At 36.6% G+C, this 12,652-nt stretch overlaps 2 protein-coding genes across 7 annotated transcripts in view; one reads left to right on the plus strand and one right to left on the minus strand.

Annotated features, from left to right (window-relative positions):
- The window catches only part of LOC108243090 (collagen alpha-1(IX) chain), a 47,461-nt gene extending 44,673 nt beyond the window's left edge, over positions 1 to 2,788 (plus strand). For 2 of the 3 annotated variants that reach the window (XM_017428314.2, XM_017428313.2), the window contains exon 37: positions 810 to 2,788. In XM_017428314.2, the coding sequence (XP_017283803.1) occupies positions 810 to 1,006 (197 nt within the window). In that variant the 3' untranslated portion in view covers positions 1,007 to 2,788. The remainder of the gene's footprint in view (positions 1 to 809) is intronic. The other variant, XM_017428312.2, reaches the window with a different exon arrangement.
- Positions 2,789 to 6,492: 3,704 nt separating this feature from the next.
- The window catches only part of col22a1 (collagen, type XXII, alpha 1), an 89,969-nt gene continuing 83,809 nt past the window's right edge, over positions 6,493 to 12,652 (minus strand). For all 4 annotated transcript variants that reach the window (XM_017428355.3, XM_017428356.3, XM_037975677.1 and 1 more), the window contains 2 exons: positions 10,898 to 10,975; positions 6,493 to 10,824 (listed from right to left, as the gene is read on the minus strand). In XM_017428355.3, the coding sequence (XP_017283844.1) occupies positions 10,631 to 10,824; positions 10,898 to 10,975 (272 nt within the window). In that variant the 3' untranslated portion in view covers positions 6,493 to 10,630. The remainder of the gene's footprint in view (positions 10,825 to 10,897; positions 10,976 to 12,652) is intronic.

Consider the following 12,652-nt stretch of genomic DNA (forward strand, 5'->3'; position numbering starts at 1 on the left):
AGGGTGACTGGGGAGGAGTGAATACAAAAGCATGAACATGAGACCAAACAAAAAGCAAATACAACAGAATAGAAACAAAACAAAAACCCAAACCAAATAAAAATAAAACATAAACAAAACCCATAGAAAAACCAAATCACCACAGTCACTGGATATAAATCAAACATTAATAAGCCTCTTTCATTCAAAATGTGGGATATTATTTCAGATTGTGGTATGGGGGAAAGGTGCAAACAAGCTGAACAGTCTGGCACAACCCAGACCACCTGGTCATTCTATGTAAAAATTCACTTTTCTTTTACTAAATTTTCTTGAGGGGTATAAATGTATAAGAGATGAAATGTTATTGAAACTCTTTGGAGTCATTTCAAATCAAGAAGGCCACCACAGCAAACTGATACTTAAAAACACAAAAATGGCTGTAAGTCAGTCAAATTTACAGATTTCTAGCTAAAGTTAGTATGATAGTAGCAGTTTCTGTCCTTGCTATTCATTTCCAACATTTACTCTCAGCACTAACATATTTCACAAAATCTTAGCAATATCACATGAGATTGCTCACAATGTAATTTACAAGGTTTGAATAAAATGGACGTAACTCTGTCCCTGCTTAATATAGGAGGATTTGTGTTCAAAAGTCTAGCATGAAAAGTGGTTGGCAATATGCATTCCTTTGTGGATCACTAGATCTTTAATTAGGACATAAAATATTTTTAATGAAATTGTCGTTCAAATGTTTTTGATTTGAAAAAATATATATAAGAAGAAGAATTTCACACAATATCCTGTGTGTCTTGTGTCCACCCTAGGTGTACCTGGTCCCCCTGGCATTGGGAAGGATGGTAAAAATGGAGAACGAGGTGAGACAGGAAGTCCTGGCATTCCAGGATCTGCTGGTCCAAGGGGTCCGTCAGGACAGCCTGGCCTTTGTGACCCATCAGCTTGTATGAACAGACTTCCACCTCTGTATATGATCAGTGGAAAGAAATCCTCCACTTATAAATGAGACAGCTGAGCTCAGGGACCCTCTCCAGACCTCATCCTGCCAGTGACCATGTTTCAGGGCTTTTTGTAAATCTGAGCGTGCTGGTCTTCACTGGTTAAGCAAACAGAAGCTGGACATAACTGTACAGAACTGTAAGAACCTGCATTTTCAGAGAGAAAAAAGACTTTGCTCAAAGGTCACTGCTACAGATGCTGAGCAGCTTTTTTGACTGACAACAGCTCTGCTCTGTCCAACAGAAAAATTACAAATAATTGCTGACCCTGTCCATTTTTCAACCATTAAACCATTCAGCAATGGCATTTCAAAGCATGTTAAAAAAATGTATTTTCTTCCCACATATATGTTTTCACTCCTTGAGTAAGCTCGGTGAAAATGTCCTTTCAACGCTTTTAATTTTGCCTAATTATAATAAAATAATACCAAGGAATCATTTTGACTCACCCTGGTAGCAACCATCCATTTAAGAGTCGAATTTGGTGATGTTGAACTGAGAGCATCAGACCTGAGATGACATTTCCAAGAGTGTGCTTTTTAATACCAAGTTCTGTCAAAGTAATATGCTTTTTCCAGTACTGTAATAAAGTATTTTGTTTTGGAAGTGTTAATTAGATTGAGTATTTTTTTTTCTGTTTACTGGAGTCAGTGATGGATCAAGAGTATTTTTCTTAGGGTGGCAAAGGTGTGGCTCTTTGTGCTGTTTGTCAGTAACTTCAATTTTTTTGTTTTACCCCAGATTCAACAAATACTCACTATTAGTTGTTTTTGTCAAACATTTGGACAGACACACACACACATGCTGTACTGAATTATAAACTTTAAAAAAGTCTGGAAACATTATTTCGGTCAATCATTTTCCCCTTTTAATTATATCAACTGGTGTTGCATGTTATATCATTGGAAAACCTAATCAGCCACATTTACAATTGAAGAATTGTGCATCTGGTGAATGAGCAACACAGCTAAACAAGTGTGCCAAAATCCCCTGTAATATTCTTGTGTTGGTTTTCAATCTGTTTTTCACTGTCTGAAAAGATGTCTATTTTTGTTACAGTTACAGTCAAATCTTGACTGTAAATCTCTGGAAGCAAGCCTATGGTTCCACAATGAGCCAAGGGTGAAGAACTGTTCTTCTTAGAGTATTGTCTTCCTGGGACACATACTTCACCATTCTCATGGAGCTTGGTCCTAGGTTTGAAAATAGTACCAGGGCTGACACCAAATAATGTTACCTTTCTATGTACAGGAAGACCAGCCTCAAGATGCTCTATTGCACAAGTGTTATGCTGAAGGGACAAATGTGCAAACTCAACAAAGTTGCAAGACCCACACACACGTTTTGTCATTCAGTTGCCAATCAGGTGCCAGTCATTCACCTGTGAGTGGAACATGGATACACAATATTTATAACTTGTAACCTGTAGAAAAGGAAACTATTCAAGTTTAAACACAACACCATTCAGTATTATTAAAGTGGAGAAGTTATTAATTGAAATGACTATTTAAATGTGTTTTAGGAGTTTATTTTGAACATCTTTGTAAGACCTTTAATCAGGTTTTTGGCAAAACAATTTGCAAACCATTTGAAATGAAACATAATTTTGCAAATCATCAATGGTTACACAGTGAATAATTAAGTGCGCAGAACACAAAGCCTAACCAAAAATTCAGCTTGTCACACAAAACTCACACAAAACTCTTCAAGACAATTTCAGGCCTTTGAACTCTTGCTTCTATAAACAGACTCTGATACTTTTGTCATTACCCTTACAGCTCAATAAAATGATGCTTCAGTTCTCTTGAAATGTGATTCAGTTAAAAACAATTGTCTAATTTGTATCTGCATATATTAAGTCTGTGACAGGGTCAACAAAAATATCTATTGGCATAGATGTGGTAAAATAATTTGGACAAATTTGTTGGTACCCTTTAAAAGCTTATTAATCTTTGCATTATAGTCATGTTTCAAACTAAGTGTTGGACCTTAATCAGTAACACAAGAGCATTCAAGCTTTTAAACAGCCACATGGTCGTTTGGTATAGTTATGTTCACCTAACTGAACATGAAGCAGAAAAAGAAAAGGAGAGGTGTACGAGGAACTCAGAAAGAAGAATATAGATATTCATGTTAAAGGTAAAGACTACAATGCCATCTCCAAGCAGCTTCATGTTCCTCTGATTACAGCTGATGATATTACTAAATAGTAGAAGCTTCATGTGACTGTAGTTAACCTTCCAGGATGTGGACGCAAGAGGAAATGCAACTCTAGGTTGATCAAACATATAGTGGAGATGGTATAAAAATAACCAAGAATCATTCAAGCCAAACTCTAAAGTCAAGATTCATTACTTTCTGATCACACTGTCTGTCGCATTTTGATTCATAATGGGCTTCATGGAAAAAAAGGCCAGACATGGCTGGAAAAAAAGTCAAAATAACGACTTCAAAATGTCTGACTTCCTGTTTGTTTCAGAATAAGACTTTTTTTGTAGTCCTATGTGAGCTTAATAAGTGTTACAACTTTTAAACATGTACTTTAAAGTAAAGGAAAGGATTGTTTGAACATTTTTAGTGGGCATTGTTTAGCTATTTTGCCCCTCCCACAAATGGTGTTTATGCTGTATGTTCAGCTTTGAACAACAATTATTCCTGAGCATTTTGGTACAGATTGGATGAAATCTGACAAAGTTCCACTTGTATTATCCAGATTAAAGTTTAGACCACCCCCAAGACCAAAGCTTCTGGCAAAAGTCACACTTTTTAAAACCAAGAAATGTCAACATGTTGTCTGACCAAGTTTTAAATTGATAAGAGAAATAAGTTCAGAGAACGAAGTCCGTAACTAAAACACACAACTTCCTGTTCTAAGTGGGCGGGGCTAAGGCTATGGCGGCATATTAACATATTGTCATGTTGAGGTCCAAATTGTGATCAAACATGTGAAGATCAGATGTGTCTGTTATAACAGTTTTGTGTTTCATAGTGAGAAGTCAAAGTTTGAAGTCCAGCCATGTCCACAACCTAAAAGAAAAACTCAAGCTTTTGATAACTTTTAATTCCTCATGCCTCAATAGTGTACTGACCAAGTTTGAAGCCGATACTTCAAAATCTTCAGGAGAAGTTTGTTTAAATATGTCACATGTAAAACCTCAAAAAGTCTTTGATCAAAAATGTCTGCTTTTCTGTTGGCTTTAGGTCATATATTCCAGGAAACATTTTGTGTGCCTTTGCGAGTTTCAAAACTGAATTTCACAACTCTAAGTGAAACTAGACTGTTGTGCTGCTGTTATAGGTGCTATAATAGGTCTCTAAATATAGTTGCTAAAGTAGCAACATTAGTCTCTGCTGGTAAAATTTTCAGGTCCAGTAGGTAGAAGTAGTTTGAAATTCAAGAGGGGACTGCACAAAAAACCTGTGATTTGGGATAGAAACTAAAGTTCTGTGGAGATTCATTGACTTTCAACAGTGTACAAAATGTACAAAGATATATTAACCAGTCTACAAATAGGGGTAAAACTAAGGTGGCAACATTTTTTTTTCCCCAGAGGCAGCTGCCACTCCATGTCACCCCTTAGAACTGCCATTGACTGAAGGTATACTCTCTGAGAATGAACTAAACTCTAATATGGTATGAAGATCTTATTAGGGTTGTTTAAACACGATCAGTGAAATTCCACAGCCTCTGCAGTAAAATGCTTTTGTGTTGTAAATAAAGTCCTCTGGGTTCTGGTGGAAATTATGTTGATTTAGGTGAGTAAAAGACAGTTGCCTGGATACAAAGGAGAGCCAACATCCTTCTGTCCCCTTTTGGTCTGTGTAGAACAAATACATTTACTGATCAAATATGACCTTTTAACACTGCAAACTGCAGGGAGGGAGCCAGCATGGCAGACATCCCAAGGACATCTATTAGATATAATAGATAATATCATGGCCAACCCAGAATAAATTTTAACCGTATACTAAGAGTGAAAGGAGTAAAATGCCCATGTTAAATTAAAGGCTTAGCATTCCTTTATGGGGTGTCGTTTGTAAAGCAACTTGTGTAAAAGGATCGCATCCAACTTGCGATTCAGCTCGCATATCCACACAGTTTGATTGCTGATCGCCAAACCCATCAAACGAATTTGACAATAAGTCAGGTAACTGCCTAATCCAAACAGCAGAAATCCTGTTATCAGAAATCCAAATATATAAAGATCCTCCACGTCTTCCACAGACAGACTCGATAGACAAACAGGATTCCGACGTTTCCAGGAATCCAATGTGTATCCAGCGAAGAAGAATGTCTTCTCAGGGCAAGCTGGCTCTCCTTTGGTCAGCCTTCCCGTCGAGAAAATTTGATCAATTGCGTTGAGAGACCAGCTGACCAGATCCATACTTCCAAAAACGCTTGGAGGAGTATGTAAAAAAGAACTTCCGTAAAGCGGGTGGGTGGGGGGGGGCAGTACAGGAGTCAGAGAGACCTAAAGAGGCCTCAAAACAACCATTACACGAATTAAACTAAATGAAAATACAGCCTTGGGTTTGTACCAAAGCAAATATAACAGGATAATATTACTCACGTTCATCGAATGCACACACTCATTAATACGGCTGTAATGTCCGTCTCGTCTCATGCTGCTCCTCTGAACCACGTTGTGTGATGGATAATGAAATTAGCGGGCTTGAGGGGCCACCTAGAGGCGCCCTAATGGAACTACATGCAAAAACAGTAACTTAACATTGAGAGGCTGAAACAGGTAAAATAACAATCTTTTGTACAACGAAGCTGAAAGTTGAGCATAAATATATTTACCTTGTTACAGTCCGCTGTCAGCCTTAAGTTTGTTTTTATTTCTTGTAGCATATAATACATAAAGCTTTTATTTTTGTACTTTCTTCCAGGTACTTCCTGTTTCAGGCGTAAAAAATAGCATATTAGCTAAACATTTAGTTTCAACATTTAGCATTTAGATTTAACATATAGATTTAACATTTAGCATTTAGATTTATATTTAGCATGTAGCTGTAACAAATACATTTAACTAGCTAAATGTTGTGAAAGGTGACATCAAAAAATCCACACTACATTTTAAATAGTGTTTGAAGCTAAATGTGACAAAATTTAGGCATAAATATTGAGCACAAGTTGCTTTACAAACGGCACCTCATATTCCTTGAATGAATGCATATTACCCTCCGCCTCTCATGTCTGAGTTTTAGATTAAGATTATCTTTTGCTGAGAAGGTTGAAGTTATAAGGTTTTTGTGAATCCCATTATGTGTGATCTCATGTGCTCCGAGTACTTGTTGTGATTAACTCTCAGCTACTACCACACCAATTTCTTAACTGCTTAATTGTAATTGCTTAATATCTCTAAAATAGACTGAGTTATAACCATTTTTGTGTTGGCTAAGGTCAGTTAGCTGTAGTGGCCATCTTGAATTGGGTTGAACTGGCCATTGATGTTACAATTACGACAGACAAAAAGCAATAAACACTGAGAATGAAGAATATACACTTTATTTAAGAAGGAAACAAACAAAGGTCTGTATTACAAAATCAATTTGTTTTAGTCTTTATTATACAGTACAGTACAGGTGTCTTTTCATTACTTACATTGTGTTACTATTTTAAAATGTAGCACCATTTTTGGGGGAAAACATTGGGAAAAGGTGATAGGAAATTTAAGCACATTAGTATTTGTTCAAACTTCGAATAATTTATTCAGTATAACTTAATGTATTACTTTCAGGCGTCACAAATTATTTGTTTTATCCAACAACAAGTAATTAATTCATGTAATGCAAAATGTATCAAGTGTAATTTAACAAGCATTTACAAAACCACAAAGTCGTAATATCGACTGTTCAATAGAAAATTGCTACAGAGAGGCAGCTGAGTTGAAGAAAGTTGATCCTGAACATCCTATAGGTTTGGATTTTGTCGTTTTTAAAGCTTCTCCCTAACATTTCATTTTCAGCAGCTAACCAACAGGGCAACAAAAATGTCATTGGTTAAGTTAAACCTGAAAAAGAACAACTGCTGTTTTGTTGGCTTATTAATGTAACATCAAGTATTCAAAAATGGGGAAGAAAAAAGCATCATGATTTTTTTGACATCACTGAATAAGTAAGTTAGCCTTGCTAACTGCCCAGTTTGACAGAAGCTATTTTAGGATAGCAATAGAAGCTCACTAAATGACCAATCTGTGATAAAAAAATAATGAAAAATTATATTAAAAATGTTCATTGCTTGCTGTCATTTTTAAACCTTTGGCTTTTGCCTGGTTTTCTGGAGTCAGACAGAACTATGTTAAGAAGAAAAGTTTAGAGAATAAGAGAAACCTAAAAACCAGCTGTATTAAAGTATATTTTTTTTCAATGAGTTCTAACATATACACGTTATTGGCAAAAGTATCAGCAGCACTACAATCAGAAAGAGTTAATCTGCTAATGGCACTGTCATAGGAAAGTTAAACCTTCACTAAGAGGCAGGTATGTTTAATTTGACAGTGAATATGTTAATTTTTACTTTTGTTTTTCAGGTAAATGTATAAACTGACTTGACAAAGGCCACTACTGGTCACAAAAAATGAGTAATGCCAAGTATAGGCTAAATGCATTTTGTTCATTTTTATTCCTAATATAATCTTTTATCCCCAGCATCCCTAAAAATTTTGCTAACGTGGGATTTTTACTGATCCAATCAGTGACCGCCTGTAACATCATACACCCATTTTTTTAGTTTTGCAACACAACCAAGTTTAAGTAAAAAAAATATAAAATAAAAAAATACAGGAAACATCTAGTTTTGTCCTAAAGGAATAGTTTAAGTGCTTTGAAGTGGGGTTTTGTGTAAAGATTACAAATAATAAACATTTTACCTGTTTTAGAGATCTTTTTAAATAATCTCAGTTTGAAGAAATAAGAGCTAACGTCAGACAGGGGTGGTGAGCTGGTCCAAACTCAGCTGTGAACATTTATTTTGTAAAGCTGTGCACCACAGTCAGTTTCACATTAAACACTTGTACATTCCTGTGACTATTTACAAGTGTAAAGCACCAGCAGCAGCTAGCTGTATCACTTCTGGGACATCCAGGGGTCATGTATGATAGGAATTATATGATATTATGATTAAAATATTTCATCTAATGCGAACACTGACAATGGAGAAAAGGTCTACATCTTTGTGTTTTAATGAAGTGCTATGGAATTTTAAAGATTGGAATGTTTTATGATGGCAACTTTTTACTTTGGAACTGGGTCAATTCTGACTTGCCATTTCTACCTCATCACGATGGTCTAAGTTATGAGCTGTTTTAAAACAGCAGCAGTCCACTTTAGTCTAGGCCCTACTCTGACTAGCCATTAGCTCATCAGTCCTGTTGGATGTAAACTCTGCTGCTCTTTACTGAGATGGTTCAAGAATTTATCTACAACTGACATCAGTTATTTATAATGTTTACACAAAAACCTGCTTCAAAGCTTCAGTTTCATTCGGCTTATTTTACGTTTTTTTCTCACAATAGAAGTCTTTCAGAAGCCAACCTTTTCACCTGCCCAACTGTAGCCATATTCTGCTGGCCAAAATTGGTATCTAACTATCTCATTCACCTCTACTCCCAAGGGTCCCGCAAATAATTCTCATGTTTTATGCAATGGGAATATCTGTGTCATCATTCAGCTGCTGAACCTCTCATTGGTATAAATCTACTGACTAGTTTATAACTAAACTGAAAGTTCCTGTCAGATTTAACAGCACCATCAAAACCTAAAGTTAGTATCTCACTGGGCTGCACATAATTGGCGAAAAACATTCACAAGGGATCTGCAGAGTGTCTTACAGCATTGTCGGGGGTTCTCATCGTCCTCTCTGGAGTTCGAAAGGCTTGTTGCTTGAATTCTAAGTTTTCTCTCTTAATAGTCAGAGTTGTCGCAGGTCTGTCAAATCCATCTCAGTTTTGTCATAGGCATCTCCAACCTGTCTCATGAGCACTAGAACTATATTTTGACACCTGCACGGGTGCTCAGCCCTGGAAAAAAACATGTCCAAGTCTAGTCCAAATATTTAAAAAACTGGTCCAAATCTAATTGTTTCATTTCAAAAGTGTACTTCAGTAGATTAAATCATAAATGTGGGTTCAGCTGCCAAGGTGGGTACAAAACGAGCCAAGGTTGGTACGATGAGGGATACAGCTGGAGTATAGTAAGCTGTGACTTTCAAAAACTGACCAAGTAAAGTGTGGCTGCACAGCTCGCTGGTCACTTGGTTGCAAATACTGAAAATTCAGTGAGACGGCAGCAAAAACTGAAATGTTGAGTCAAGCTTGAGTCGCCAACAGCTGCAGCCCAGTGAGATATTACTTTAAAGGGGTGTCAGACCTGCTCGTTCACATTTTTAGGTCAATGTGTTCTTGTTGCAGGTCATACATTCTACAAGTCTAGACTAGCTTGGATTATTTAAAAGGAGAACAAACATCTTTAGCGGAGGCAGTTCTAGTTGACAATTATTCCAGGCTTTAAAGGGACACATTGCAAAACATCTGCCAAATGGTTCCCACAATGATCTGGTCATTAAGGAGGAAAGTAACTGTATTGTTATATTTTTTTAACTCTGGAGGAGAAATAAGAAAATGATGAGCTGCCACATTGTTAAGATTGTTAAGCTTCATCAAACACACAGAAAGTGACACATTTAGAGTTTAGAGGCATGAATCAAGCAGCTTTGTGAGAAAAGTGCACAAATGCTGACATAACCTCACCACCTCCTCTGTTTACTTTACAGGTCTTTCTGTACAGCTCTCAGAAAAAATGACCAGAATCATTGTTAAAAAAAAACAACCAATCTAAAAATAACATTTCTACATGTCTGCTGTCTTTTATTAGAAATGTTGTGGATGAGGCTGAAATGTATGTGATTCACTTTTGAAATAAAGATACAGGCAAATAAATTCCACAGAATAAGTTCCATGGTTTGTTTCATTCCTGTCTAAATAAATCTGATATTCCTATTTTAATAAACTAAACAGAATCTCAGCCTGCTTAGTGGTGGGGTTCTCTTGAATATATTTAATTGCAAAGCCTATTTGAGGATACTAAGACAACGAGGCAACAAAATAACTGCTACGAGGCAAGAAGAGTAAAATATGGACATTAATCGTTTTCAACGCTGACCATTCCTCCTCCTTCACAAAATCAATCCTTTGTATCATCAGCTCCTATCTTAAAAATCAATGAGGGAGAAAAATGAGACAAATCCATGACTGTGAGACCAACTGACTGGTAATGAGCGGTTAGTGTAGGGGGAGCTGTGAGGGGTAATTAATGTGTGACAGAAAGGAAACCTTTAAAGCATCCTTGTTATTTCCCTGTGTATGTTACAGGAAGCATACCAGTAAGGAAAAGAAAATAGTTAGCTGCCCTTTGTGTCCCAGGATTGGAGGTGATCCGTGTTGTTTTGACCCCCGCCTCCCTAAAAACTAAGAATCTGACTGGCAGCACCTGTCACTTCAGCCCTCCACACTGAGCCTAATATGACCAAAAAATAAAAATAAAAATAAAATGTTCTTGTTTTAAACTTCAAATTGACTTAAAGTTCATAAATACAAATGGACTTCCAGCTCTGAGTCTCCTCCTCGTCTCTAAGTCCCCTTCACATTTTTGGTGTGGGGTCTTTGTGCCAGGCTGGCGTAGTAGGCACATTGGGTAGGATCACACTGTCCAGGAGGACCCGGAGGTCCAGGCTGACCATGAGGTCCGGGGTTTCCTGGTTCACCCTGGGCTCCAGCTTGTCCCGGGCTTCCGTCTTTGCCGTACCCAGGCATACCAGCTGGACCTGGTGCAGCAAGAGCAGCAGTTAGAGTCTGAACTGGATCAGTGAGCGTTTTGATAAAGAGTTGGGTTGTTACCTATAGGACCAGAAGGACCTCGCTCTCCTCGTTCACCAATACCAGCCTCTCCTTTCTCTCCCCTCGATCCTTTCTCACCTGAAAGAAAAAAGTGGGTTCCTTTAACACAATATTTCCTGGTGAATAATCCTGAACTGCAGTGAGGCATGCAGAGAGAAAGAACGCGACTTGGTTCTGATAGTTCTGACTCCGATCACTGTCAGATGCAGCTGAAGTTTACAAAGAAAATAAACTTTTTTTTTTCAGTTTCCCTCTGTTTGTTTGAACTTTCTTAAAGTATGGGCACAGCTCTTAGGCTACTTTAATAATCATCAGATAGCTTCTTCACTTTATCCTTACTGTTTTGTTAAAATGAACAAAAGCACAACTGTTAACAATGAAAAATTATAGATGCTAGAGAAAACCTAAAGAACCAAGTGGTGTAATCTTACCTAAACCTAATACAAATCTAAAGTTAAGTCAGTTTCTCCCTTATATCAACGTAAATCTTGCCTAATTTAAAACTGTTTAGATTCTGCTTTACAACACTTTTCTATCCTCCAGACATTAACTTCATTGCTGTGCATCCCAACTCACAGAAAATCCATTACATTACAAAATGCTCTAGTGATCATCTTTGTATCTTTGTTTTCTTATTAATCAGAGTCTGAAATGTAAATGAGAGAAGTGCTGACTTTCAGGATAACTACTTTAAGTTTTAGATCCTGGGGCAAAAAGGTGAAAAACTGGAACCTAAATGTGGTGTCCAAATAGGTTCAAAGTGAAAAAACCCAACAACTTATTTTAATAAATTGAAAAATAGAATTCATAATTAAAATATTGTGTTAATATGACAGTAAAATGCAAGTATAGTATAACTTAGCATAGCATAGAATAGTGTAGTAAAGTATAGTATAGAATCATATACTATACCATAGTTTTCTATAGTAATATGATAGTATAGTAATAAATAGAACAGTACAGTAAAGTATAGTACAGTAAAGTACTATATAACAGTATTGCATAGTATTGTGCAGTATAGTATAGAACAGTTTTACATAGTATGGTATTATAGTAAATAATAGCGCAGTACCGTAAAGTACAGTATAATATACTTTTGTACATATAGTATAGTATAGTATAGTATAGTATACATTTGTACCTAATAATATACTCTAGCGTACCTTTATTCTGTGTAGTACAGTACAGTACAGTACAGTACAGTATAGTATAGTATAGTATAGTATAGTATAGTATAGTATAACACAGCAAAATAATACCTTGAAGAAAAGTTAGAAGAAGTTAGAAAAACAAAAGTTGAAAACTGTTAACCTAAAACTGTAAACTTTGAGTAGTGTTTAGGTCAGTGATAAAAAAATTTGAATACTTGACAGCTGGGAGAAAAAGTATCGTTTATCAATCGTCAACCCCAGCTTTCCCCACCACATGTTGACATCAGCTTTGTCAAGACAAACTTTAGGTTCTCCTGATCTATGTATCTATGTATTTTTTATTTTTTATTTTTTTTTGCTCCTGGTGGAAGGCGGAAGTGTTTCTTTTCTCTCTGTCTCCTCGTGCCCCCCGCCTTTACTTTTTCGAAGCCTCTTTTTACATATTTTCCAAAAATTTAAGGAATATGGATCTGATCAGCTGGTTTCTCAACGCAATTGATACAATTTCCTCGACTGGGTGAAGGAGAGTCCAGTCTCGGGATATGTCTCGCTGGGTATACAGTGGATTCCTGGCAGGAGTGGAAGACTGTGTACCTACCGACGT

Source organism: Kryptolebias marmoratus, linkage group LG5 (assembly GCF_001649575.2).
Source record: "Kryptolebias marmoratus isolate JLee-2015 linkage group LG5, ASM164957v2, whole genome shotgun sequence".
Classification (NCBI taxonomy): Eukaryota; Metazoa; Chordata; class Actinopteri; order Cyprinodontiformes; family Rivulidae; genus Kryptolebias; species Kryptolebias marmoratus.